At 48.9% G+C, this 26,747-nt stretch overlaps 8 protein-coding genes and 1 non-coding gene across 9 annotated transcripts; 3 read left to right on the top strand and 6 right to left on the bottom strand.

The window, feature by feature from the left end:
- Positions 1–926: 926 nt before the first annotated feature.
- On the bottom strand, positions 927–1,852 carry FOBCDRAFT_9821 (uncharacterized protein). The gene has a single exon (XM_031191285.3). It carries the CDS (start codon positions 1,710–1,712, stop codon positions 1,080–1,082), a length of 633 nt encoding a protein of 210 aa, XP_031032516.1. The 5' UTR covers positions 1,713–1,852; the 3' UTR covers positions 927–1,079.
- A 600-nt stretch (positions 1,853–2,452) lies between these two features.
- On the bottom strand, positions 2,453–2,544 carry FOBCDRAFT_t200. The gene has a single exon. It is a non-coding gene; the product is annotated as a tRNA-Ala (tRNA).
- Positions 2,545–3,856: 1,312 nt separating this feature from the next.
- On the bottom strand, positions 3,857–4,654 carry FOBCDRAFT_232447 (uncharacterized protein). Its single transcript, XM_031191284.3, has one exon. The coding sequence runs from the start codon at positions 4,576–4,578 to the stop codon at positions 4,060–4,062; it is 519 nt and encodes a 172-aa protein (XP_031032515.2). The 5' UTR covers positions 4,579–4,654; the 3' UTR covers positions 3,857–4,059.
- A 1,235-nt stretch (positions 4,655–5,889) lies between these two features.
- Positions 5,890–7,201, top strand: FOBCDRAFT_285327 (uncharacterized protein; the record flags this gene model as incomplete). Its single annotated transcript, XM_059611670.1, has 4 exons — positions 5,890–6,099; positions 6,176–6,310; positions 6,362–6,436; positions 6,491–7,201. The coding sequence occupies 4 exons, from the start codon at positions 5,890–5,892 to the stop codon at positions 7,199–7,201; spliced, it is 1,131 nt and encodes a 376-aa protein (XP_059465997.1).
- Positions 7,202–7,966: 765 nt separating this feature from the next.
- FOBCDRAFT_146829 (uncharacterized protein) lies at positions 7,967–11,207 on the top strand (the record flags this gene model as incomplete). Its single annotated transcript, XM_059608239.1, has 6 exons — positions 7,967–8,036; positions 8,083–8,789; positions 8,880–9,108; positions 9,155–9,620; positions 9,669–9,973; positions 10,024–11,207. The coding sequence occupies 6 exons, from the start codon at positions 7,967–7,969 to the stop codon at positions 11,205–11,207; spliced, it is 2,961 nt and encodes a 986-aa protein (XP_059465996.1).
- Positions 11,208–11,396: 189 nt separating this feature from the next.
- FOBCDRAFT_169259 (uncharacterized protein) lies at positions 11,397–14,179 on the bottom strand (the record flags this gene model as incomplete). The annotated part of the gene is made up of 2 exons (XM_031191281.3): positions 11,397–11,791; positions 11,846–14,179. 2 exons carry the CDS (start codon positions 14,177–14,179, stop codon positions 11,489–11,491), a joined length of 2,637 nt encoding a protein of 878 aa, XP_031032512.2. The 3' UTR covers positions 11,397–11,488.
- Positions 14,180–14,784: 605 nt separating this feature from the next.
- On the bottom strand, positions 14,785–16,788 carry FOBCDRAFT_280214 (uncharacterized protein; the record flags this gene model as incomplete). Its single annotated transcript, XM_059611574.1, has 3 exons — positions 14,785–15,533; positions 15,822–16,407; positions 16,759–16,788. The coding sequence occupies 3 exons, from the start codon at positions 16,786–16,788 to the stop codon at positions 14,785–14,787; spliced, it is 1,365 nt and encodes a 454-aa protein (XP_059465995.1).
- Positions 16,789–18,580: 1,792 nt separating this feature from the next.
- Positions 18,581–22,732, top strand: FOBCDRAFT_285319 (P-loop containing nucleoside triphosphate hydrolase protein). The gene is made up of 3 exons (XM_031191279.3): positions 18,581–19,461; positions 19,510–20,283; positions 20,342–22,732. Exons 1-3 carry the CDS (start codon positions 18,592–18,594, stop codon positions 22,589–22,591), a joined length of 3,894 nt encoding a protein of 1,297 aa, XP_031032510.2. The 5' UTR covers positions 18,581–18,591; the 3' UTR covers positions 22,592–22,732.
- On the bottom strand, positions 22,733–24,976 carry FOBCDRAFT_285315 (uncharacterized protein; the record flags this gene model as incomplete). Its single annotated transcript, XM_054707132.2, has 2 exons — positions 22,733–24,698; positions 24,756–24,976. The coding sequence occupies 2 exons, from the start codon at positions 24,974–24,976 to the stop codon at positions 22,874–22,876; spliced, it is 2,046 nt and encodes a 681-aa protein (XP_054563107.2). The 3' UTR covers positions 22,733–22,873.
- Between the last annotated feature and the right edge of the window lie 1,771 nt (positions 24,977–26,747).

Raw genomic sequence — 26,747 nt, 5'->3', positions numbered from 1 at the left:
GACTAATTACACTTACAGATTTCATGTCAAAGGCACCAGGCTGGGAAACAAAAACGAGATAATCGTTACGAAAGAAGGACATACGTTTTTTATCACGACCCAACGCATCTCTTCTAGCCAAGAACATGGGTAACCGTCAAGCCTGGCTGTAAGGTGCTATCCAGATCAGGCTGTGCTAGCACACACCACGACCAGGATTATCTGCAGTCTGACAGCCAAGCCTCCACACCCCTTTCATCCCGTTCCCTCGGTCACGCGAATGAGGCTCTGTTGCTATCCACCAAAAGCTTTGTACTGGTCGCTTTCCGTATCTTTCTCGCCAGCCGCAGTTTCACCAACACCATCGTTTCCCATCTTGCATGGACCTTTTGCATGGACCTTTTGCCCAGAGCCGATTCTCGCCTCTCACAGCCTCATTTTACTTGGCACCTGACGATGCACAGGGTCTCGACCAAGTCATGGCCCAGCCATCACATCTCGTATCCGCGGCCAAGTCATCCCGATCTCAAGGAGCGAGTCTTGTTGGTAAAAGGTGGTCGACTTGTTCAGTGAGGTTTCTATCGGATGCGCCACATTCTAGCCTGGAGTTCAAAGGCAGGCCGTGTCTTAGCTGCATAAGCTGAATAGTTGGGGCGTTTTCGATGTCACAAGCAGGAAGGACTAGCAGCAATGCTCCATATAACCACCTGGTCTGTTTCAAGTCAGTCAGCTTGGAGGATATTTTGACTTTTTTATTGAATCTTTTACTATTGGACAATGTTGCACCGCAACCGCCGTGGCGTTTACTCAGTCAGCATCATGGCATCCATGGACAGCATACTGGCCTTGTCTTGATATTAGCTCGATAGGACCCGAGAATCTAGTGATTAAATATTTTACTTCTAATTAAGCCCTTGAGAGGGAAAGTCTTTATTATTCGAAACTCATAATGCAAGAAAGCTGAGGCCTATATTTAAATCCCATATGACTTTACAACTCTAACTCCAGGATATAAGAAAAGTGCTCCGTAGGGGAATTCCTCTAAACCACGCTCATTCGTCAGCGAAAAGACCAAAAATACCCAGTCTTAACTATCCCCATCAATGCCCTTTCCGCATGGCAAAGACGCTCAAGAAGATACTCCAGCCGAACCCAACACAAACTGCCACCAAAACTCGAGAGCGCACGGGAACCCATAGGAAGTTGCAGATGGCGACTAATGGCCAGATATGCCAGCCAGCTTTGATAAGTGGCCAAAGTCGATTACGGATTACTTCCAGAACGAGGAAGGGGTGTGAGACACGTGCGATGTTTGTGCAGATGAGAAAGACGGACCCGCTGATGGCAAGACCAATTGTTTGATCAAGAATCAGCTTCGCCAAAACGTTGCGCCAAATAAGATCCGGACTGATATTGAACCATCTCCTAGTCGTTCCTCTCGTATCATCATCCTTCTTCTCCTCAACCTGCTTTACGTCCGCCTGAACCTGCGGCAGGATCTCGTTCGCCCTGATTGCGTGTCCAGTGGGGAAGCAGTCCTCCAGAATGAATTGGATGACGTTGCCGACCTGAGAGCCTATGAACCCATAGATAGCAAACTCCAGTACCTGCTGAGCATCAAAAGTCGATACGCCTGGTGTTCTGTAGTGAATAATGATCTGGGTGACCAGGTTTGCCGAGACCTTGATAGCTGTTGCCTGAAGGGCGAGGCGGAGATTGAGGGCGCGGACCATGGTGCGATGACCCTGGGGACAAAGAAAGGGGGCCTATTACGTAGTCATGAGAGAGAGGGACAAACGAGTGAATGAAAAAGTGAGGCGGGTACAGGGACAAGGCTGATGGTGGTGGGTGTTGGATGTATGTATTGGATCTGATCTGGAGACGAGAGATGACCAAAGATGATTAGTGACAGCCTGGCTTGTGCAAGGTCCCCCCTGAAATTTGACGAATGAGAACAGCTGTCCCTTTTGTGGGTCACGTAGCAGCCAATTTCAGCGGGGGCTGAGAACAAAGGGCACTGGTATTATCTTCGTTCCTTGGGGTTGCACAGCATATTTAAGACAAATGCTCGATCAATTCGTGCTGTTGAAACATTTGCGCGCTTGGCATCGATAAATTCCATGACAAGTTCGTGATTCTTCTTCTGTGGGGTCCAAGGCTGATGGTTGGGAGGGGGATGCCCCGCCAACTGTAAATGCGCCCGAAATGTCCATTGATAACATGTGAATTTGTGTCTGAAACCCAATGACACGCTGAAGGTCACCGATTAATTCACTCTGAAACGGGAAAAATATTACAAAGCACTCAATACCGAACTGTTAATAAATAAGGTTACAAACAATTGAGAGTCTGGCACCTAATCCCTCTAGCCATCAATTGATGTCCCGGGTAGGTGAGACGCGCAAAAAGACATCCAGTCACAAGCAATGGACGGCAAAAAATGTGGATAATGGTGGAATCAAACCACCAACGTTGGACGAACAGGGAATCGAACCCTGGACCACTCCCAAATAACGCTCGTAGAGACCATGCTAAGGGAGTATTATACCACTAAACCATTCGCCCGAATGGATGATGAACTTGCCTCAACCAGCGTTTACATTGTGCTGCTGACATTGGTGGGCCCAAGCTTTGCAGCAGGTCCACAGTAGTTCGCCGTAATGATTGACAATATCTCATCAAGATAACCATAGATCAAGACAACAGATTAAAAATGCACCTTGAGATATATAATCCTAAGCCGCGTAGCCCCTCGTCTGCACCAAGTAGATACTCTCAATAATTACGCCAATAATCATGTGCTCCTTTCCGCGGTCACAAATCCACAATTGTGTAGTTCTACTTGCGTGTCTCCTCCGGCGCCAGCAATAGCAAGGGGCTTCCTCAAATCGTCTCTGATCTTCCACGATACACAGAGAGGGGTCTCTGAGATGGGTCTAGTGGGGGCATGTGTGGGCGCCTTTGCTCCCTGAAAACGAAGTTGCCGAGTGTTATCAACAGCTTGATCAACACTGAGAGTAATCTTCAAGCATAGCTTTAAGGCACAAAGACCATGTAAATACAAATATTCTGAAGTGTCTTTAGAAGTCGGAATCTACACTCAATGGCCCATAACAGGCTTAAAGTCAGTTGAAATGTACTATTCGTAACTCCGTATTGTGCCATTGAGAAACTTGCTCGTGCATGTTCCTGAATTGTGGTGGACAGAGTCTCAAACAGACTCACGGCGAGGCCCCTTACGAGCTCCGCGTCAGGGCCTAGGTGGAATTAGAGGGCGGTTTGTCGAAGCAAGCCATTGTTGAGATGGCTCATAGGGACGATAGGATGGATACTGGTTGGAGGGATCCTTGGTAATGGATGAATCTTATTGCATATCATCTGCAAAGAAGGCTTGGGGTTTAATAATCCTGTAACTAGCATCTTAGTTCCTAAAGACCAAAACAAAATCTCCATTCTCAGTGTGGCCTCTCTGTGACAACTATGGTTGATACTAAAATGACTCATGTCGAGAATGAAATTTCAGTAGAGCTACATGTCTTTTACTCTCTATTCAAAAGAAAAAAAAAACATACAACAGCAGGTATTCGCTGGTCGTCTCCGACCCAACTACTAATCCGCCCCTTGCAGGCTTGACTAGGGGAGAGCAGACGGGATCCCGTACTTTACCGCAGGTATGGTCGTATGTGGTTGAAGGCATCGTGAATGGGGCTCAAGTTGGTGCCTACGTGGTTGTTTGCCAAAGACGGTGGACAGGAGGACGAGGAGGTGGGGCTCCACTGGGTAACAAACTACCAAGCAACATCAACACAAAGAAAAGTCTTTTCGAGTTCGCCAGGCAAGTTAAGGTTGGAATGTGCACTGACAAGGCCTTGGATCGTTTTTAAAACAAGCAAGCAATTTGATATTGACTCGAAATACTTGCATGTGCCTAGTCTGGTCAAAGAACCTCAACAATCGGTGACGCTCAGCTGTCACAACTGGTTATGAATTTGCCCAAGCACTCTTAAACGGCTACTTGATCCTATAGCTCATCAAACTCGCTGTCGCAGATATGTCAGACTTCTTGCTAATTCAAGCGCTTCACAGGACCATCCACATTGCCATGATACCCCCCAACAGCCCAACGACGGAACCCGGCGTCTTCATGTTCGAATCATTGCCCGTCTGAGAAGAACTCGCCGCAGAGATCGTTTCCGAAGCCGTCTGTTCAGCACTTCCCCTGGCGGTTGTCTTGGAAGCCGTGTCTTTGGTGTTATCACCAGTTGAAGTTGCGGACGACGCATCGTCAGTAGCCGATGCCTCTACACCATTCAGGTACCTCGAGCTTGCACTCTTGACTCGTGAGTCATAGTCTGATGCCGAGACAGGAATGGTGGTGTAGCAGCTCATTGATTTGGGTTCCCAAGAACTGCCTGTGCAGATTGGCCATCCTTCACAGGTGCTCAGGTCGAGCTTGCCGCCAACGCAGCAATACGCTTTGTTATTGGAGGGATTATTGAGAACACCAGGACAGTTATGGTTGTTTTCACCAGTAATGATCGTTGTCTGTGCTAGGATGCCTTGGAACAGGCATGCGAGGCTAATCGAAGAGAGAAGCATGATGGATTTTGACAAAGAGGTGACAGATGGTGCTTTAATTGGACTCAGAGTGGGATGCTCAACGTCGAGACCTTCGGTATGCTGAATTTGTCATCTTCAAAATGCGGAAGCCATCGTTACTTATATACGCTTGGATCCTGGTTTGAGGCTTGTGGCTTGAGGCCATTTTGTCAGCAATGTTCCAATCAGAGGAACTCAGTGTCGTCGCCCCGCATAATCGTGGATTTGTCTGAACCAAGGAATTCGTATTTACACTTTCGATGATGATTCTCGTCTTAAAATCTTATGATGTAACGCTTTTACTTTGTTCGAGTCAAAGCTACAGACGAATTGACCTTTCTGGACACCAAGCTGAGACAAGTCCCGGCATCTGCCAGCCGATATTCCCCCAACGATGAATCTAGCCATATATGGTATTTCAGAGAGACACCCCTGCGATCCTTCAATGGAGCAAACCTTAACAGAGGCCAGCTCGGCATGCTCAGAAGGGTAAGTGACAGGTATCGTGACGTAAATGTCTCAAACTCTTGGGAGCTAAGTGATTGTCAAAAGTCCCTGAAGAGCAATAAAGGGTCCTGATTACCCCGACGTTATGGCTGTTGATCGACATTGCAACAAGATCTTTAATGGGATGTCGGCACTCTCGGATACCCTACGATGATTCAGCTGAGAAAACGACGTGCCAATTGAGATTTGTCAGTGGCTGTTTGCCCCTACAGTTCTAGAACCTCCACATCGCCAAGCGAATCCCTCGATAGCTCCACGCGTTCAGAAGCCACTTCCCCCCCAAACTAACTGCATCCGTAGCATGGCGTCCTAGCGTCTGCTCGCTTTCCCTACGGGGTATTTCAACACCTTGCCCCCGTCCAACCTTTACCCTTCCTGCAGCCAAGCTTTGTCTTTCACAGCCCTACGAACCCGACACTGTGGTTTTGGTTCCGATCTAGCCTGTTTTCTATTCCTGTTCATTAATATTTTTATACTCTGTTTCATTTGTTACGCGTCTCCACATGACTCGACACGGAAGACGTATAAAACGGTGCGGCACTTGTGTTGAGCGCAAGGTTAAATGCGGTATGTCAGTGTCGAGAGTTGAGTGGTTCGATGAAACTGACTATTGATAGATGAGCAGCAACCCTATTGCCAACGATGCAAAAATGCAGGTCTTACCTGTTCGGGGTATCATAGTCAACTAAAGTTTGTCGACGAGGGGACTCGGTTCGCTTCGACTACTGCTTGTCCTTCTCAGCCTGTTTCGAAATCTGCGACATCACAACGCAGTCGTCTCGCCAATGGCAGAGCTTCAACAAAATGCCCAAGGAATCCCAAGCCTCAAATAGTCAGCCTAGTACCGCAGAAGAATACTCTGTTCTTCCCCTACACTTTGTCAAAGCTATCACCAGAAGACTTGCGCTGCGGGCCAGGACTGGGTCCAGGACTGGGTCCAGGAATACTTTCAGAACTACTGACGGGCCAGCACTCGGAACTACATCAATCATGCGTACAGGCATTGACCGCGATGTACTTTGGAAGAACGAACCGGGATAGAAATGCCTGTGAACAAGGGCTACGGCTGTACTCTCATGCACTGACTCAGCTCCGGACGGACATCAGCAACTCAAATACCGAAATGGGTACCCTAATGAGTATCATGTGTCTTTGTGTGTACGAAAACGTCGTGTTTTCTCAACCGACTGCTTGGCTGCTTCATTATGATGGTCTAGGGAGATTGGTAAGTCCTTTCACGGCGGAACTTTGACCTTTTGCTCACCCGGACTCCTAGATGCAAGCGCGAGGCCCAAAACCGTGGAGAACGCCAGCAGAAAGGCAAATACTGCAAGCGGCACGGTACTACATTGTAAGTTTTTATCACCTCACGGAAAATTAGTAAGGAGTCACTGACTGGATGCAGACTCTCTCCGCTGGTCATCAACGCCGCCATTGTTTCCTCGACCAGCCGCAATGGGAGAGCACAAGATGCCTCCCGGAAGGTGAAACTCCAGATAAGATCGATATCCTGTACGACATCTTCGCTCAGCCGCCTGGGATCATTGCGGATTACGACAATATACGGAAGGCGAGTGTGACGGACCCTGTTGCAGTTGAAGTTCTGCGGAACAGGACACAATCGCTCATCGACAAACTGCATGAATGGTACCGCGACATGCCATGGGTATGTACCACTGATCCAACCATGAGAGAGCACAGTGGCATCCCCCTTCCGGATGACCCCATGGAATGTGTCGCTCTCGCAATCAGCTACGCCATGCTTTTATGTCTTGTCCAGCCTTGTGAATACCTGGGTATCTCGCTCTTTCCGGAGAGCAGTATGGAGGCGACAAGCAATATCGATCAAAACTCGAAAAACAAGTTCTTGGCCCTGGAGATCTGTCGCTTCGCAAACTGGGCACTTCGTGGTCAAGCTTCGGCGAGCTACGCCTTGCTGTTAGTGTATCCACTTCAAATAGCATGGTTCTGCGTGCAGAATAGTGAGGAGGACCTCCGCAATGTTAGAGTCATAATGAACTCGGTTGTTGCGGATTCGTATGGCTTTGAGTTGGGGAGGATGAGGCATTGGGATGAGACTAGTCTGGATCAAGGCCGGTATGGCTTTTTGTATTAATGATAATCGTATCGATGGCGGGATGAGGAAAATACTACACGAAACATCCCGATGATGATAAAAGCGAACGTTGTTGCGCATTGTACCGTTGAGCTGACATGGTGCTTGGTAATTATCCGCTGGCCTGGCTCTGGGGTTGCGTCGATTGCTCAACTGGCGCGCTTGGATATCTACGCGCCTTTGCCATATCGACACCAATTGATTGGTTACAGGAAACATGACATTTCAAAGCATGCGGCTCTGCTGATTGCCCCCCAAACAACATCGACGTATGTGGCTGTATCGTCAAACCTGACATGACCCCTGTAATGTCGTCAATCTGTTTCGCCCTTTGCGTGGTGATGCACAACACAGCAAATGCTCAGCCCTAGGCTACACCACACCACAAAGAAGATCAACGAAGCAGGCCATCTCGTTCGGAAATATGGCAGGCTTAGCCCCCCAGCCAAGGCAACTCCATCGGAGACGGAGGTCCGCTACTGATTAACCAGCGTGTTTGACTGGTTTCACTAACCTCAAGATCCACTGATCCTACGAGGCTGATATGCAGCCTTGCTTACGCCCAGCTATCTTATACACATTTGGAAATCGCGCTTATGGCCCGAAACAGTCCAATGGAGCGCCCATGTTGAAGTCAGCGGGCGTTCCCCGCCCAATTTAATTTCGCGGCCAATTTCTCTCTTTTCGGCTGACCTGGCGTTGTTATAATAACTTTATTCCCTTCTTTCCAGATGCAGGCGCGCGTGTAGACGCTGAGTTACGAAAATGTCGGAAAAGAGACCTATTAAGCGACTCGTGGTGTTGGTAGACGGAGTTGAGGCTCGGGAAACCAAGAGTGAGCATTTGCCTTGGCGCCAGGGATTGTTGCTGATTGATGACAGAGGAGACGAACCCTTCAACGATTCAGAGGATCAATCAATTAGTACAAGATGGGCTAGTTGAGTCGAATGGAGTTTCTGTTGCGCAGATTCCCAAGTATTATGTTGCACCCAGCAATGTTGTCAAGTTGACCGACATGTTCCGATCACGGAGCACGACAAGTGATGACTCGACAAACCTCATCAAGACCATTGTCAGGGACATCTGTCTCACGCTTGAGCGGCCAGAAGATGAGCTCTGGTTGTACGGTTCTGGGCACGGAGCCTTCATCGCTCGCGCAGTTGCTGGCATCGTGCATCGAATGGGCCTGCCAACAACGCAAAGTTTCGATGATCTGTTTGATACAGCTCTTGGCCTGATCAAGGCTCAACTTGAGGATGATTTCAAGCGAGGCCCCGTACTACTGCAGAAGATCAAGAATGAAGCGCAAGATCCTCCTCGGATACCGTTTGTTGGTCTTTTTGACACCATCATTCATAACTCAAAGACATCCTACGACATCTCGTTCAACCCTTCTATCGAAACTCTTCGCCATGCGCTGGCTATCAATGAGAACAGGTCCAATAAGGCACCGGAAGTGGTCAATATTCCTGACGATGCGGACATGACACACAGGTCACTTACCCAAGCATGGTTCCTCGGTACACACGAAGATATGATCGGCGGAACGGCTCACGACGGTCTTTCACTCTACCCGCTGCAGTGGATGGTTTTGGAGAGCATCTACTCTGGCCTCCGTGTCAACAATATGGGCGACTCAAAGGCTAGCGATAATCCCATGGCTTTAATCTTCCCGCAGTACGCTGGCAACCTTCCGCCCTTGGACGGATCAGAAGAGATCGAATGGGGGCTCGAATACACCAATGGCCTTCGAACAAGCATGTTTGATCTTCAGAGTATGCATGCAAAGAAATCGGCAGGCGGCGTCGAGACTCACTCCATCAAACTTGATACGGATTGCTACAAACATGCAGCAAGCCGGAAAGTTTTTGCTGCAGATGGAGGCTTGAAAGGATGGTGTGACGTTGGTAGGTACTCCAAGTTTGCCAATTTGTACCCAACTAACAAACCTAGGACCGTATGGAAACATGATTCATCCCTCCCTTTTCTGCATTCTCGATAGATACCCCAGATATAACGACCTAAAGAATTTCCAACCCCTCAAGAAGCCAATCTCAGACTTTCAAGACTCTTATCTTGTTGCCGCAGAAGATGGGTTAGCTCCATGGCTTCAAGGGATGCAGCTCGAAGCAAGCGGCGTCAAAGCCTTCCGAATTCTAGTATGCGGCAAGACTGGCGTTGGCAAATCGACATTGATCAACAAGGTCTTTGGTGTTGAGATGACCGATGAGTCTCTTTCATATGATCAGGGAGTCCATGACATCAACGTCGCTTTTGAATCCCCCAAGCATCCTGGACTCTTGATCCATGACTCAAGGGGTTGGCAGGCCGGTAGTGATACTGAGCTTGAATTGATCGCGAAGTTCCTTCGGCACAGAGCTTTTCAGGAAGACCCTGCCGAAGCTCTTCACGTCATCTGGTCAGATACTCTCCTTTATCAACGAACATTAAGTTAACGCGATCTTAGGTTCTGCGTCGACGCCGACGTGGCACGTATCGAAGAAGCCGATAAGCGAACCTTTGCCACCATCGCCCAATACTCCCACCAAGTCCCCGTTTTCGTGGTTGGAACAAAGAAGGACAAACTCACTGGCTATCGAAAAATGCAGTACTTAGAAGAACTCATGGAGAAGACAGACGATTACAAAGAAGCTAAGCGACTCGCTGAAGAGAAAGCCAATGCCGTTGCCGAGGAACAGTTCGCCGAGCTGAGGAACCAGCTTTCGCAGATCGAGCACTACAAAGCTGACGGCTTCTGCTGTCTTTCAAAGAGTGAGTACCATCCAGTTGTGAGAGTTATGAGCGGGCGCTAACTGTAATAGATGACGACGCCGGTGTCAAAGACCTACTCTCACAAACCCTCGGCCTGATTGTCGACGAACGCGTACGTCTCTTCTGTGTTGCCGCTCAAGTCGTTGATGTTGAACAGAAGATCAACTCAGCGATAACAGAGTGTATGAGACTAGGAACCCATGCAATTCGCACTGCCGCCGTTCCCCTCCCCTGCACAGGGTTGGTCGGAACACCGACCGTCTCACGCCTCATCTGCGAGCATGTACTCCAATGCTTCGGCTTTCCCAAAGCTGCGCCAGCAGAGATCGAGCAGATCATGTCGGATATCGTCATGAGCAACTTTAAGCAGTACCTCCGGGTTTCTCTGTCGCAGTTTGCGGCTGTTAGTGCTATTTCGGTTGGTGCTGCGGTGCCGACTATGGGAATTGGTATCATTGTTGGTGCGGCGGGCTGTCTTTTGGGACTTCCTCCTACAGCGAGGATGTTACTCAAGTGCTCGTGCGATATGATTCTTATCCTCGAGCGGTCCTTTAGATACGATGGAAAATATGTTTCTATCAAGCAGATCGAAGATGCAGCGAAATACTACTCGAAGACAACAATAATGACGTTCAATGGGAAGGAGAAGCGATTGCAGCAGCAAGTTCACGATGAACTGGACCATCTAATTCCACTGAAGAAGGTCAACATTGGCTTCAAGTTCAACAAGCTGAGATCATCTGTTGAAGAGATCATCTATAGCAATCGTTTTGGCAACCCACCAGACTACACTTCTCTGCGAAGCCCTTCCAGTGTCGGTCTGGACTTGCAGCCAGGAGGACCTGTCGAGATGGATGCCGCACCCACCATATCAGAGCTGCCTGGCGATGATGTCGACTACTCGCAATTACCGAAGTCAGACGAGAAGTCTGATCAGCTACCACTTCTTGAGCTCGATTCAACTGAAGTCGGCGCAAAAGAAGGACATATTTCGATGGCATCAAATACTTCAGGAACAACCGCACATATTGGTCCTTCACTTGCAAACAAACTTGTCGAGCTTCACGTTCAACCGCCTGAACTTGAGGGCAATGCACCGGGTGACGTGAGACAAGACTCGTTGGAAGTTCCGCCACCGGCGACGAGAAGTAAATCTGACTCCTCTGCGTCCAAATGGTCGAACAAGCTGTCATCGTGGAAGTTGAGTCGTAAGTCGAAGACGCTAAAGCAATGAGTGAGTGGAGGATCTGGTGTTTCCGCAGTTTGTTTTGGGTTTTAGGAGATAACCATGATGTTGGATGATCGTAGAACTGTTATTTCTATTGGGTGCTCATGTCTGCATGTATTTTATGTAATGTATGAAGAGAGCGATTAGAAATCGAAGCACGTTATCATGATAACACGAGTTGGCCGTTGCCGTTGTGTCAGGATGAACCTTTCTCTATTGCTTTGTATTATATTCAAGTCTGTGTTTGCTTCCAGCTTTAATGCGACAGACTGCTGCCTAATATCCAGTCATCCTATATACTCCTCGCAATGGGCATCTTGCCCTGACTCAGCTGGTTTCCTCCTGTATTGTGAAAGCTGCCATTGTTTCTCAAGGGAAGAACCGGTAATAGTCGTTCCACCTGGCACAGAAATACACAATCTGGCATCGAGTAAGTTGCAAACATGCTTCAAAGAGTCTGCAGCGTAAGATCCTGTCCATGAGCGATATGTCGAGCATAGCACAACTTGTACTGGATCTGCACCAGAGACGACATCGGGCATTAGTCCATGACTTCTTTCCCAGTCTTGTAGATGGAAGGTGGTCGTGTACTGCGATCCTTGGTTAGCTTGTTTGAATCGGCATACATATGGAGAATTTCTCACCTCATTTAGATTTAATTTTACCTCTTTACCGAGGATCTTGCGGGTGGCTTTGTGAGTATCGTCGTAGAATTGACCATTGCCCTTCTTACTGTCACTGATAGGTACGGAAGAAGGAATATCCCAGAAGAAGCTGATGCCAGTCTGGCGCAGCCATGGGACATCTTTCATGCGATCTTGGTGAATCAGAATGCAAACAACAATGCCAGACAACGGTGAGCCGTTGCATCTTTCATTGAACTCCCGCGAAAATGAGTGTGTTCGTAGTACTTCTAAGATGCTTCCGAGAGACTTTATCAACTGGGCATTGATGACCTCGCGCTTGAAGGTTGACTCATTGTGCAAATTCAAGCCGATGACAAGCTCAGTGCGGCCCCTTTGGCGGAGTGAATATTCTAGCTTTTGGAGATCTGTAGTTTGACCTGCGAGCGCGGTATGTCTGATGTATGACGTCTCATATTGATCAGCTGGTAGCTTTTGATAAATGTCGGGCGTAACGGGAACATCTACTACCCAGCACGCCGTCTTCCCCTGTACGGGATATAAATAAGGGTTGAGCAATTGTCGCGGTCTTTGAGGGCAAGGGTTGGAGTAGTTGTTCAGCTTGACACGACTTTGCTGAGAATTGCTCACGATTGTTGTAGCCTCTGAATGCATGCTCGTAGATGGGCGCTTATCAGAAGTGGGCATGCTGGACATGGTACTCGCCGTACTGAGAGAAACAGGCTTCCTTCCACTGACGGACTGATAAGTCGGCAGAGTTGGCTCAGTAGGCGGTGGTCGGTCCCAAGACGTAGTTTGGGTATTGTGGTCGACGTAGTAAGGTCTCCCATCTGGTGAGTGCATTTCCTGCCATCCAGGTGGCAGCGAAGCAAGTGCGGGAGCGATAGGTTTAGTCCATGACGTGGTTTGATCGTTGTGGTTGACGTAATAAATCTGTCCTTCAGGAGTGAGTCGACACTCCCATCCTGTTGGAAGAGGAGTGAAAGGATCCGAGGCAGCATTGTATGGTATAGAAGCCTGGGGGCTGGTTTGTATCATTGGCGTAGAATCGACCCAAGGTAACGTCGCTTGGACTTGGGGTTGTTGGTGAAACTCGGTCTGGGCCGTTTTTGCTGGCATTGATGATGGGGACATAGTAGACTGTGATTGTGGTGATGCAGGTGGAGAGCTGAAAACTCTAGGTGATTGAGGAGAGCTAGGAGTAGGAGATGATGTTGCTTGTGAAGTCGTAGCTTGTTCCTTCGCTGTGGTAAAAGGCACCGAAACTGACACCATGTGAAGCGTATCAAGTCTTGCAGCCAAAAGTGCTGTCGGATCAGGATTCCGCACAATAACATCGGGGATACCTCTGATATTGTACTCATCCCCAGATTGTGCCATACAAAACTTTTTCGTTGAAGACTTGAGCTTGATCTTAGACCAGTCAAGGTCTGAATCCAAAAGCACCTTGAAAGTGATTCCATTCAACCCCTCTAGCCAAGATGCCAACGCTCCAATATGCTCATCCTGCAGCAAAACTGCCTCTCCGGGTCGGAGGTCAGCACGCTCGCCGATAGTCCACGCGTACAGAAACCGCCCGGGGTCCAGCTGCCAAGTCATGATGGGTGAAGTGTCGTGGCCGACGTTGGCATAAATGACTGAACCGCCATACGTAGCAAAGGGCATACTCCATGTGTTGATGCGAATTCCGTCGTTTGGCGGTAGTGGCTGTGGATATCCGACTTTCTCAATCTGTTTGAAGATATCCGCAACAACCGCAGCCTCGGCTTTCAAAGTTTTCTTGTCATACTTCTCATAGTACGGTTCGCTGTGTCCAATGCGAGAAGGCGATTTCTTGAGCAATTGAAAAGGGTGAGGAACACTCTTCAGATAGGCTATGGCCTGATCGATGTCTAGATTCCAATAGGTCGGGTTCTCAGGGTTGCTCCAGTTTGTGTCGTTCATAACTCCGCAGCCATATCCGTAGTAGATAGGCATGGGATGACAAGCCGCGCAGAACATAAAGGCGCAGGCAATGAGATACTGAAGAATGGGATCAAGACGCTCCAACTCAAAAGTGAGAGCATCCTCGGAAATGTCCATCGCAACCTTGACAGCTGCGAGGGCCTGTGGCAAAGCATCGTAATTGATCACGTCAAGCGCCATCAAACGTTGGCCCAAAGAGGCGAAGACCAAGTAGATCTCATCTACGCCGGCGCCTCTTCCACTCGAGTTTGAGCCCTGTCCTTCTTCACGTTTGTTCCTTTGGCGCAATTCCCACCATGTCGCGATACTTGCACCGGCTTTGACGACTGAGATGCCGATCTCTATTGAAGAGGTGATTGGGTCCGCCATGGTGGATTAAAGCAAAAGACGTTTTCACTGCTATCCTGCAAGTCCATCGGGGTTGGGTTTCTTTATGACATTTCGGCAACTCTTCAGCTAGCGATCGATAATGTACCGTACTTCATCAGATGATTCCTTTTAGCTGGTGGTCTGGTCTAGTTGGCTCGATTGTAACCCTCCAATCCAACGTGGCGTTCGATAGCGCCAGCGCTAGATCTGCCTGGAATAGCCACCCATGGATTTGGAGTCTTTCAATTGAAACTGATAAGATCTTTTAGCCTATCAAGCGTTGCACATCATATGAACCCTGCATTCAGCTTCAAATACAGGAACGAGAAAATGTGCCTTATGTGCCGGCTGAGCCGGAAGTGGTGAGTAGGACGAGAGCATTACTGGTAGTTGTAGAATTCAAAACGCCTGTGCATGATAAATTGAGTTTCATTAGTTAGAGGTAGCCTCTGGATTTAAGGTCTCATTTAAACAAAAATGGACTTTATGCTTATTTAAATAAGGCCCAAGTCGAGAAGTGTATATCCAGAAAGTAATACAATATATACATTGAATAAAAAGCTGTTGATGGATAAGCAATAGAGACAAACCTCTATATACGTGTCTCATAAACATGCACAGGAAACCGCTTTCCAAGTAAATGTCGCCATCTCGCTGCCTGGAGTCCTGTCGCCGAGCTGAGGCCTAAAGTCATCATAGAATCGGACGTCGCCCCACGGGAGCCACCAGTTATACCGCAACGGAGTGAATGAAAGACCATTTCTGGTATCCGTGCTACACGAAAGCACGCCAGAGCAGACGTTATTGGGGTCCTTTTGGCAGTAGAGGGCTTCAGCGCCATCTGGGTTGGGGTTGCTACCAGGAGTGCCAAAGATGATCTTGTTCGAGTTTCGGACAGCGGCGACAAAGCCACCCCGAGCATAAGGGTTTTGTGTGATCAAGCGACCCGTTTCTGACAGGTACCATGTGTCTAGGACAAGGGAATGGTATCCCCCGTTACCTGAAATGAGCGAGTCGGGATCGTTTGAGTTGTATTTTAGATACTGCCCATCAGTCCATTTGGGGCCTTTAATTCTGATTTTGAAGCACTTACCCAATTTTTCAGATGGCGAGGAACATGCTCCAGCTGTCCAGGTATTGCCCACAGGTCCAGCACCAATATATCTGTATTGATACGGATCCTCAGTGTAGAACTTTACGTCTTCGCCGGGTCTGGCAACCGTTGTCGTGGCCGTGACGGTGGCTGTTCCAACACCAATCGTCGTAGTCACCGGCTGCGTCACCGTCTCCGTCCCAGTGGCGATCTGCTTACAAGCAAATGAGATCTTCTTGCTATTCCAGTCCTGTACCAGCCCTGGCGTATATGTTGTTATTACCATAACTAGCTATTCTGATCGGACCGGTTGGCCTCAGTGGAACGCAAGAACTATCATCACCATTGAACGGACCGCTACCTTTGATCACTCGGGATTGAAAAGGCGCGACGCCACGGCCACACAACAACTTGCTGCTCGAGCAGTCTATTGTGCTGTAGCTGGAACCCAGCTGGTTACATATTCGGTAGTCGCGGTTGACCCGCTTGTCGATGTGGCAGTCGAGATAGAGGTGGTGCGAGGCGGTCTGTAATCCAAATAAGACGTACAGAAGTCGCCGGCAAACTCAGACAGCTCGGCAATATCCTCAGCCGTCGGTATCATATCAGGTGCCTCAAAACATTGATTCAATGCGCGACTGGAGCCACTATACAATGTATCGTAGACGCCATTACGAAGTTTCATCATACTCTTGGTAGACATGCAGGTGCTTACGGCCAGCTTGTTAGCCGAGCACTGGCCCTGGGGCTCGTCTGAGTAGCTCGACTGCATTGTAACAAGTGTCTGCGATGAGATCGCTGGCTTAAGCCTGACCTGGTTGTAAACATCGATAACGAACTCGACACCCCAGCAGACATAGGGTATGAGCGAGACTCCGCCAGAGGTAGTAAAAACAGGGTATGAGTAGGTGACCTGGGGCTCCCAGCCTTTCTTAGACTGAAGGGTTGGCCCAACTCCGTTGGAGATATCCAAGTTGGCTTGAGCATTGAGTGAAAAGGAAGCCCCCGCACTGGCAACGCTGACGGCAGATGCCGTCTTCCATTTGATGCCAAACTCATAAAGCACCTGGGACCTGATTGAATATGCTCCCTTCTCTTTGATTGTCTCTAGCGGCGCGGCTTCAAATGCCTGGTTCTACTGAGACTCCTAAGACCTAATATATCAGGAGAGCAATCAAAATATATTATATTAATAATATAAACTAATAGTATCTAATTAACCTTTTATAAAAGCTCTATATAATATATTATGTTTTTATTGTATTTCTAGATTAATATAATATAGACTACTGCCTGATCCCTTAGAAGGGGTAGTAAATAGCCCTCTTAGGCTTGTAATATTATATAAGGCTTACCCTCCCTCCGTCGCTGCGTAACCTCCCTATACAACCGACCTAGAAATCACGATATTCACCGTGTTAAAGTATCTATGACCAACGAACAGATCTAAACTCCTACCGATCTTGCGCATTTGCGTAGAACTTACTTTCGCCAAGCAACCACTGGTCACAAGCATGGCGACATGGATGGCAACCCCTTGTCTCCTCTCCGAGCGCATTTGCGCAATCATAAGATGCTAGGTAGCTGCAAGGGCCTTTGCAAATAGCTCAGAGCGCCCAAGGCAGACTCCGGCCTCCATGTCACTTCACGGGCGGTGGACGCATTGACGCGTGCTGCATGTCGCACTGAGTCTCTTGTCTGCGTGGAGTATCAAGGCGGGTGGATATCATCAAGAATATTGAGCTAGCCTCTCACCATTTCAAGACCTAGACACCTCGATGTACGATTCTACCAAACTCGCGAAGCGGGCTCGTGCTTGGCCTTTTACTTGGGCTTGAACTGCTCTTGCGGTAACGATCCCCAAACCGGGGCAGTTTGGTCTACCACTTGGCCCACCGCAGCGAAGGCGAGGAACCAACTGAGTTCTTCTGTCCAATAATGCGTCAGACGCCTCGAGACTACTGGTGGTCAACAAACAGAGCTACTACACGAACCTCGGACTGAGTTGTCCTACAACCTTGTTTTGTTCGAAACCCGAGTCACTCACGACATAGACAGCGGGTTCTATTTGCTGTTGTTCTATTTCATTTGCCGTTTTCCCTACAAAGATTTGATTGGTCCGGTGTTGAAACGGATGTCTGGGTTCCGGGAGCTGATTGCATCCTCTCATCATGCGAGGGGCCGCTGCCTGCAACTAGGCTATAGTCCATGAAGAAGTACACTTGAATATCTAGGGATATGAGTGCGGCGCTGCTCACCTTCCCGATGGAAAGACAACAACCCGCAGGTATCACCAAAGCTTAGGAGAGTTGGACCGTACGAGGGCATCTCGGCTGTAAGAGGCTCTTCAAGGAGCGGCAAGAGGTCGCGTCCAAGGTTATTGAAGAGAGTTAGAATATTATTCAGGACCTCTTAGAATCAGTCCTGCTGACCATCTCGAGGAGTACAAGCGTATGGATCAGCGATCTTAGCAATACAGCACCCTTTCCACCAACAAGATCCCTAGATTTGGTGATTTTGTTCGACTTGCGCCACTCAAGGCCGTTCCTTGAACAAGCAAACCCTCTCTAAGCTCTGTGAGTGAAGAAGGACTTAGTTCTTGAATCCTGGTTAGAAACCTGCCTCATGCTTTCCGTCGTCTCCTGATGACCCGAACATCTACGCGCTTACAGAGAATTTGCTCATTCTAGCCACGATCAGCAATTATTACCAGCCGCGTCGTAAAAGAAGCTACACATCGGGAAGTTTACGGATTCAGTATCGGGAAGCTGTTGACCCCGAGATGCCTAAAATGCGTGAAACGTCAAACGGAGGATTACTGTTACTCATGTCAGGATTTAGTTCGGTACGAGTTATACGGGCCCACTTTAACCGTCGCGAAAATAAGAGTGGAGCTCGTAAACCGTCCCAAACAGGAAATCGTCTTTTACGAGCATGCGCAGAACTCGATGAGACAGGGGTTCTTCAGGACGAGATGTGCTACATAAGATATTACGCGCTGACGGAGGATGACCTTAGATTTTTGCGTTGGTTTATGTCTCATTTCATTCTCATCTTTAACTTTATTTCCTTTCTTCGCGCTATTGCGCTGCAATTAGCACCTCTTTTTCGCAGTCTATCCTTCATCGACTCTTTTCTAGCAAGCGAGCGCATGCACTTGTGAACCGCTTGGCATAGACACCTCGATACCCGTGGTTCCAGCGGTGGAAATCTGCGTTAAAACAGTAACGGCCTCAATTTTCTACTTCAATACAGTGTTCGACTGCTGTGCTAATACCTTTCTCTCAACAGGCCACTACGTTACCCCCCTTCCTCCATCATGGCCGCCGCCGCCAAACCCCCTAACGACGCCGAGCACGATGGCGAGAAGTCCCCCACCACGACCCAAGATACCCAACGACCCCAAAGAACACCAAAAGTTGCCGACTACATACGAGTCTTCAGTTACGCTACAAAATGGGACTTCTTCATCTACGCCCTTGCCTCGTTCGCATCCATTGGCGCTGGAATAACCATGCCGCTCATGAACGTCATCTTTGGCCAGCTCGTCAATCAGTTCACAGACTACTTCAGAGACACGTCTAGTTTCCCGACCAATAAGTTTCAATCTATCTTGAACCGACAAGCGCTATACATCATGGCTCTGTTCTTGGGGCGCTGGGGACTCAACACTATCAACAAATACTGCTTCCGAATGATTGGTATCCGACTATCCTCCGCTATTCGTCTTCATTACCTTCAGTCTCTCTTTTCACAGTCTATTCATGTCATCGACTCCATGCCTGCCGGCGCACCTGCTACAGCCATCACTGCGACGTCTAACACCCTTCAAGTCGGCATCTCAGAGCGACTGGGCACATTCTTGGAGTTCAACGGCACCATCTGGGCGGCTATCATTGTCGCCTTCGTATGGAGTTGGGACATTACCTTGGTGACTGCATCTTTGATCCTCTACATGATGGTCATTCTGTCCATCTCCATGCCAATTCTCGTCAAGGGTCAAACGGCGACTGGGCAGGCAGACGCTCAAGGTACTGCTATTGCCAGCGAAGCACTCCAGGGGATCCGGCTAGTCACAGCCTGTGGCGCTCAATCCCGCGTGATGGCTAGATACAGAGTCTGGGTCGAAAAGGCCATCGAGGAAGGCCAAAAGATGGCGCCCTTCATGGGCCTTCATCTTGGCATGATTGTACGTCCCCGGGTGCCTCTTGGATATCCGACACTAACAGTCATCTAGTTCTTTGGAGTCTTCGGAACTTTCGGTCTCGCCTTCTGGTATGGAACGCGACGATACATCTCCGGCGCCATCGACAGTCCCGGAGTCATCGTCATCGTCCTCATGTCCGTCATGTTGATCCTCACTTCTCTCGAACGTATCGCCACTCCTCTCATGGCTGTTAGCAAAGCCATGGTTGCTGCATGCGAGTTCTTCACTGTCATCGATGCCCCCATCCCCTCCTCAGGCTCCCTCAAGCCTGAGATTACCTCTCATGACATTGCCTTTGAAGATGTAACCTTTGAGTACCCCAGCCGCCCTGGAGTCCGTATCCTGGACGGACTGAGCTTTTCCGTTCACTCTGGACAGAACACAGCGATAGTCGGTCCTTCAGGCTCAGGGAAGAGCACCATTGTTGGTTTGCTTGAGCGTTGGTACTCATTGAAGGAACACCACGTCTTGCCCCAAGTCGTTGAACCCAAACCTCAAAAGAAGGCTAGCGAGCAGCCCGATGAGCAGTCTGAGGAAGAGGCTCCTGCAATCAGCCCTACCTTGGCTGGCTCAGTTTCCATCGGTGGGAACAACCTCGAAGACCTTGACCTCAAATGGTGGCGTTCACATATCGGTTTGGTGCAACAGGAACCTTTCCTCTTCAATGACACAATCTTCAACAACGTCGCACATGGTCTTATCGGCTCCGAATGGCAAGATCAGCCCGAAGAAAAAAGGCGTCAGATGGTTCGAGACGCCTGCCAAGAATCTTATGCAGATGAGTTCATCAACCGCCTTCCTGATGTAGGTTTCTCACTCTCCTCACCTTCCCAGACCTTCCCATCCTGACCAATGTTTATAGGGGTACGATACGCATGTCGGTGACGGCGGCGCAAAGCTGTCGGGCGGCCAGAAACAACGCCTAGCGATCGCGAGAAGCATCATCAAGAAGCCCAACATCATCATCCTCGACGAAGCCACCAGCGCCATTGATGCGAAGAGTGAGAAGATCGTCCAAGCTGCCCTCGATAGGGCCACGCAAAACCGCACAACCATCACCATCGCACATCGTCTATCTACCATCAAGAAGGCCGACAACATCATCGTGCTGCAGAGCGGGAAAGCGGTTGAGCAAGGCACTCATGCGGATCTCATGACGAAGACCCATGGAGTTTATGCTTCTCTTGTCAGAGCGCAGGCTCTTAAGGTTGCTGATAATCAGGAAGAGAAGGGCGCTCTTGTGTCGGATGATGAGTCTCACAAACATCATCCTGATGCGAAGCTGGCTGATATCACTGCGACTTCCACCCAAGAAGAAGCCTTCAAGAAGCCCCGAGGTCTCTTCAAAAGTTTCGGAAAGCTACTGTACGAACGAAGACAGAAGTGGCCTAACTTCCTTGGTATTCTCCTCTCGTCTATGGCCGTCGCAGCTGGTACTCCCATCCAAGCTTGGCTCTTCGCGAAAGCCCTCGGGGTCTTCCTTCTTCAGGGCAGTGACTTGAAGAGTGAGAGCCAGTTCTGGGGCTTCATGTGGTTCGCCCTTGCTGGAGGGGTTGGTCTTGCGTATCTTTGTGAGGGCTGGATCGGGTTGCGCGTTCAATACTACGTCAGCGGAGTGTACAAGTCCCAGTACCTCAATGACATGCTGTATCAGCAACTCTCCTTCTTTGATCAGGAAGACAACTCCCATGGATCTCTGAGCTCTCGCGTTTCGAGTGACGCAAAACAGCTGGAGGAACTTCTTGGCATCAACCTCGCACTCATGCTCTCCGCCATCTTCAACATCACTGGCTGTGTCATCATCTCACTCGTCTTCGGTTGGAAGCTCGGCTTGATCTCCATGTCTGTTGCCTTGCCACTCATGATTGCTGGTGGATGCTGGAAGTACAAGCATGAAGTTCACTTCGACAAGATGAATGCCGCGGTCTTCCAAGAAAGCTCCGCATTTGCGACCGAAGCGATCGAGGCTATTAGAACAGTGTCTTCGCTTACCATGGAGGACTCGATCAACAGCCGGTATCGCGATCTCTTGGATGGGCATGTGAAGGCGGCCAATCGAAAGGCTCAGTGGACGTCAGCGATCTTTGGCTTCGCAGACAGTGTCGGCCTCGGATGTCAGGCTTTGCTGTTCTGGTACGGCGGTGGTCTCCTTATCAGCGGAGAATACTCAATGGAGGCGTTCTTTGTCTGCTTCATGGCTGTCATCCAGGGCGCTGAGGCCGGCAGTCAAGGGTTCGGACTGGCGCCAAGCGCTGCTCAAGTGACTGCTTCTGCGAACCGTATTCTCGACGTGCGGCAATCTGTTCATCCAGATCGACGGACACATGGCAAGCATGGAGAGGGTATCAAGGACACTGACGGCGGAGTCAAGATTGAGTTGCGCGACGTCTCCTTCAAATACCCCACGAGAGACGTTCCCGTCTTTGACAGGCTGAACCTTACCATTGAGAAGGGCCAGTATGCCGCTTTTGTCGGAGCATCAGGCTGTGGCAAGACAACCGTTATCTCGCTTCTCGAACGCTTCTATGACTTGGAACCTGGTAATGGTGCAATCCTGTGCAATGGCCAAGACATCAAGGATACGAATGTCTACGATTACCGTCAACTTCTGTCTCTCGTATCTCAAGAACCCGCCATGTTTAGAGGATCCATTCGCGATAATATACTCTTCGGAATCGACAATCCAGAGTCTGTGACCGACGACAGGATCCACCAAGTCTGTCGCGATGCCTTCATCCACGACTTCATCGTCTCACTTCCGGAAGGCTACAACACCGACATGGGTCACAAAGGAGTATCTATGTCTGGGGGACAGAAGCAAAGAGTCGCAATCGCCCGCGCCTTGATCCGAGATCCGAAGGTCCTTCTTCTCGACGAAGCGACATCAGCTCTTGACTCGGAATCTGAGAAGGTCGTTGCAGCCGCGATCGACACAGCTCGCAGTGGACGAACTGTCATCTCTGTCGCTCACCGACTTTCGACGATTCAGAATGCAGATGTCATCTTTGTATTTGATGATGGAAATGTTATTGAGAAGGGTTCACATACTGAGCTGGTCAACAAACAAGGCATCTACTGGGAAATGGTGCAGAACCAAGCTCTGGACCAATAACCTTCTGTCACTTTATCTTTCTATTATCTGCTTGATTTGCTGTCTTTATCATTAATACTTTGTAAACTTCTCTTCTCACAAACAGCGTGCTGTGCTCTTTTCTTCCTTCTCTACTAGATTTCATTGGCATGGTCATTGTCTTCGCATAAATCGAGGCTTCTTTTAACCATGATGCAAAGAGCCAGATGTTCATAGTCTATATAGCTTATACAGGTCTCTTCACTAATTACATCCCATGAGTCCAACCCCTTGTTCCCCATTGCCTGCTTGGAAGTTGCTCTCTCATTCCACCAACTCAGGCCAGAGGGTAATTATATCTCCCAATAACGGTCTGCCAGCTGCTGAAGGCGGTCTTCTCTTCCACTCGATAGCATCAAGCTCTCCCTTCACTACGGCCGTCTCCTCTACGAGCTGCCACTCCCCTGTAATCTCATCCTTATCCAAGTAGCAGAAAATAACCCGGTCACCTCCTTCTTCAAACAGATATTCTCTGCGTAGTAACCTGTGCCACTGCTCTATGGCCGTGCCTTCGGATGCATTTATCCGCTCCACGATCTTGTTTCTGTGAGATAGTAGGTACAGCGAGCGGGCGTTCCAAATCCCGTCTTGACCAGGGTAGTCTTTCAGCAACCATGTAGCTTCGTCGCGAAGAAGCGCATCGCGACAGAATAATGCGATGAGAAAGAGATGCGATGCCATGTTGCATTGTAATGAAAGCTGCTGTGCCGGGTTCTTCAAATCCCGCTTCGCGATGCGGATACTGATCTCAGCTAGGGAGAGGAACTCGCGAAACAGGGGCGTCTTGGCTTGAATAGGCTCAACATCATAGAAGTGCGTGAGATCATCGAAGGTGCAAGTACCAAGGTAATGCAAGCGAAGATGAATAGCTCTGATGTAGTCCGTTGATTTCGCATCCGACATAATTGCACGGTTGAAGAGAGGCATAAAAGCAGCTTCGAGGGCCCTTAATTCCTTCGTGGAGGCTTCACAGATTTCTTTAATACGTGGATCAGCTGTGATTTCCTTCCAAACTCTGGAGATAATATCAGGATCCGACGAGACCAAAACGCCAGTGCTCTGAACAGCTTCCATGAGGAGAGGAACAACAGCAAGTTTGGCGTTCCGACCAGTCAGCCAATATTTCTCAAAGTCGTCCAGGTTGTCAAGAACAGGCGGAAGTTCTTCAGTCGGTGGGTAATCTCGAGGTATCTGGTTTACCATGGACATGAAAGACTCAACTGTGTGCTTCTTGGCGCGCAGGCCTCTGGTGAAGTTTGGTACAGCGGGGCTACGGCCGATGTTTCCGCGTAGTATAAGTCTTGTTTGTGGGAGCAGTTGGGAGAAGATATCTGCTACCACGGCGATGAGCGGTTTTGGGTTTGGGGCGATCGAGGTCATCAGAGCAGAATCTGCATCGGTCAAGAGCGCAAGCAACATTGCCAGTCCATGATTGATGTGATCCAAGGCAGCTTTCCTATTTCCTCGCAATGTCTCGAAACATAGAAATAGAACTGAAAGGAATACAGCGTCGTGTATCGAAACTTGTTGGCTCTGTAGTTTGAGCGCATGGCAGTAGTGCGATACCGCGTTCAAATAGTCTGTGTCCTCCCGAGCCGCTTCATTATCCGCCGATAACAACGAACCAAGTGAATCATATTCCGACTTTGCAAGCCATTTGCTCAATGCGCCGATTGCTATCGCGGCATGCCGTACAATATCGTTGGTACGTGCAACTTGGGGTAACGTCACGGACCATAAATCACTGTTGAACCCAGCGGAGATCCATGGACTCTGCACAACTTGTATAAACTCATCAAAATAGAGAACACTCTGAGCGTCTCGAAAGTCGAGAGAGTCCTGAACAAGATGAAGCTGCGCCTTCAAGGGAGCTGCCCAGGTGACTCGTTTCGAATCCCATTGGAACTGGCCTGGCCCCTTATTCCGCTTTCTGTCCGGGATGGCGTAACCTTCACATTGCCGGTTATTCCTCACACAATTTCGACAGTGAGGCTTTGCTTCGTCACATTTGACATGACGTTTTTTGCAGGTGACACAGCCTGTTCTGACTTTGCTTGCACTCGTGCGAGTCAACTTTGGCTTGCTGGATCTAGATCAATTGTCAGCTTGTGGGCACAATTCAAAGAGTCGGTAACAATATTCTTACATTGAAGAAAGTTCAAAAGATATGGGCAGCTGTTGTGTCTGGGGTTCCATGGTCGTCTGGTGGAGAGATGAGGTGCATTGAAGACAGCCATGCTGACATGTTGGTATTGCATTTCGCGGGGTCCGGCTAAAGCCCGAAGCGCGCCGATTGTTATTCCGTGATGCCGTTGGTTGTTTGTTTTTCGTCGTCATGGATGATGCTTGGCATTCTTGGACATACATGGTATTGAAACATTGTACTTTTGCGTCATTTTTTCTAGGTGACAAAGATATACCCAGCTTTACGGAGTAGAATCTCAGAAATCGGCCAAAAAGCCCCTTAGGCCGCTTAGCGATATCGCGAAAGGGACAGTGGTTCCACGAACTGCGTGTAGTGGTGTTTACAACTCTGCAAGACGTGCAAATAATGTGATAAATTTCGGCCAATGGAGCCTAGAACGAAACTCCGATACCACACTTTGATAAGCACACTTATTGTCTTGAGTCAGTCAGATGGCATCTTTTCGTGGGTATTAAGTTGAACGTGGCGACTTACCTACAAGATCCCTATCTTCAGCCAGCTTCAGCTCTCAGCCAAGGCTATGTTTCCTAAGACATCTATACTGTAGAAAGAGAAAACACCAGCTTCGTATGATTGCACCCAGCTTCGAGAAGAAGATGGTTAAGCAGAATCTCCGGGGCGTCGCTTGACACGCTTACAATAGCTGGCACCTTATGGCCTGTGGAGTAGCCTTTGTGCATATGGCTCATGTGAGCCTCGAACTCATCTATCTAGAACAACTGTTGAATGGCCATGTAATCTGGCATAAAAATGAAACGAATCAGGATGGCTCGCACGCCTCCTTCTGAATATATCTGGAGGGGATTCGTCGCAAGCAGAACTGTATATCCGCTTATGATGCCGTTAATCATAATCTACCAAGCTTCAGTAGCATAGTTTTCTGTCGCTCACGAGATGAAAATTCATGATAACATGATCAGCTGCTTACAGGTGGTTTCGTCGCAATCGCTGTCGTCATGAGAAGATGAAAGTTCAGAACAGCTCCAAGTTGAGCCAGAAGAATTACCACGTGCGCATAGAGTTCACAGGTAAGAACCTAATTTCGTCCCGTGTTACGAAATCTTTCAAGCATGATGCATATCTAATTACAGATAATACGAAAGGCCATGCTCCGGAGGCCGCGGGTTTAAGAGCTGCAGAAAGTTTCGGGTGATGACGAAATCTCAACACGCAGACAAGGATGGTTGAATGAAATGATCAACTCTTTAAGCTCTGGCCATATTATTATTTCACAGGTCACACCGAAATCCAGTGACCGACAACTGTTTTCGGGCTCCGCGGGGGGGTTCGTTCGTCACAATGCGTAGTAATTGACTTGCAGTCAAGGGGCTACCCTATCCCGGGTTCTTGAAAATGACGCAAAAGCTCCCAGTTTGGACGAGATTGATTGGTCCTTTCAAGTGAGTTCTCAAATAGTCTAGCTTTAGCATTGAATCCTGAATCTCACGATATATTTTCTCGAATAAGCGTTAGGATGACATGCTCAATAGCATTTCATTTCATGGAAAATGCATGTTTTGTGGCTGCGAGAGTGGGGTTTCACAGCTGATGTAATTCTGTTAGTGGATTTCCCGCGTCCTTCGGGCCCCTAGCTCCAGACTGTACCCTGTTTTGCATTGAATCCTCCAGCTATCAGATTGGTAACGAATGGTGATCATCTTCTAGCATCAAATCCTTCTGTTTGGGGGCCAAAGTAAACGGCAGAGGAAAACCGAAAATTGACGGTCTGGGCAGTGGCGTAATTGGCCAGGTTAAATGCTCTCGGATCGACGCGGTTGCTGATTGAAGGAATACCCGACGTGACACGTGCGAAGCTAAATCACAAATTCACAATTGCAATTCGATTAACAGAAATGGCTTCACTTCCAAGAAATGGGTAGGGCTGAAGAGGGTGGCAGAGTCGAGCCAGCCAAGGCAGAATGGCTGCTCTTC

The sequence above is a fragment of the Fusarium oxysporum genome, chromosome X (genome assembly GCF_013085055.1).
Source record: "Fusarium oxysporum Fo47 chromosome X, complete sequence".
Taxonomy (NCBI): domain Eukaryota; kingdom Fungi; phylum Ascomycota; class Sordariomycetes; order Hypocreales; family Nectriaceae; genus Fusarium; species Fusarium oxysporum.
This window is presented reverse-complemented; position numbering and strand designations above follow the sequence as displayed.

Coding starts and splice junctions, on each gene's coding strand:
- FOBCDRAFT_285319 (XM_031191279.3), top strand. CDS start 18,592: ATGGCCGCCGCCGCCAAACCCCCTAACGACGCCGAGCACGATGGCGAG. Junction 19,462..19,509: donor GCCTTCATCTTGGCATGATT/GTACGTCCCCGG, acceptor ACAGTCATCTAG/TTCTTTGGAGTCTTCGGAAC. Junction 20,284..20,341: donor TCATCAACCGCCTTCCTGAT/GTAGGTTTCTCA, acceptor CAATGTTTATAG/GGGTACGATACGCATGTCGG.
- FOBCDRAFT_9821 (XM_031191285.3), bottom strand. CDS start 1,712: ATGGTCCGCGCCCTCAATCTCCGCCTCGCCCTTCAGGCAACAGCTATC.
- FOBCDRAFT_232447 (XM_031191284.3), bottom strand. CDS start 4,578: ATGCTTCTCTCTTCGATTAGCCTCGCATGCCTGTTCCAAGGCATCCTA.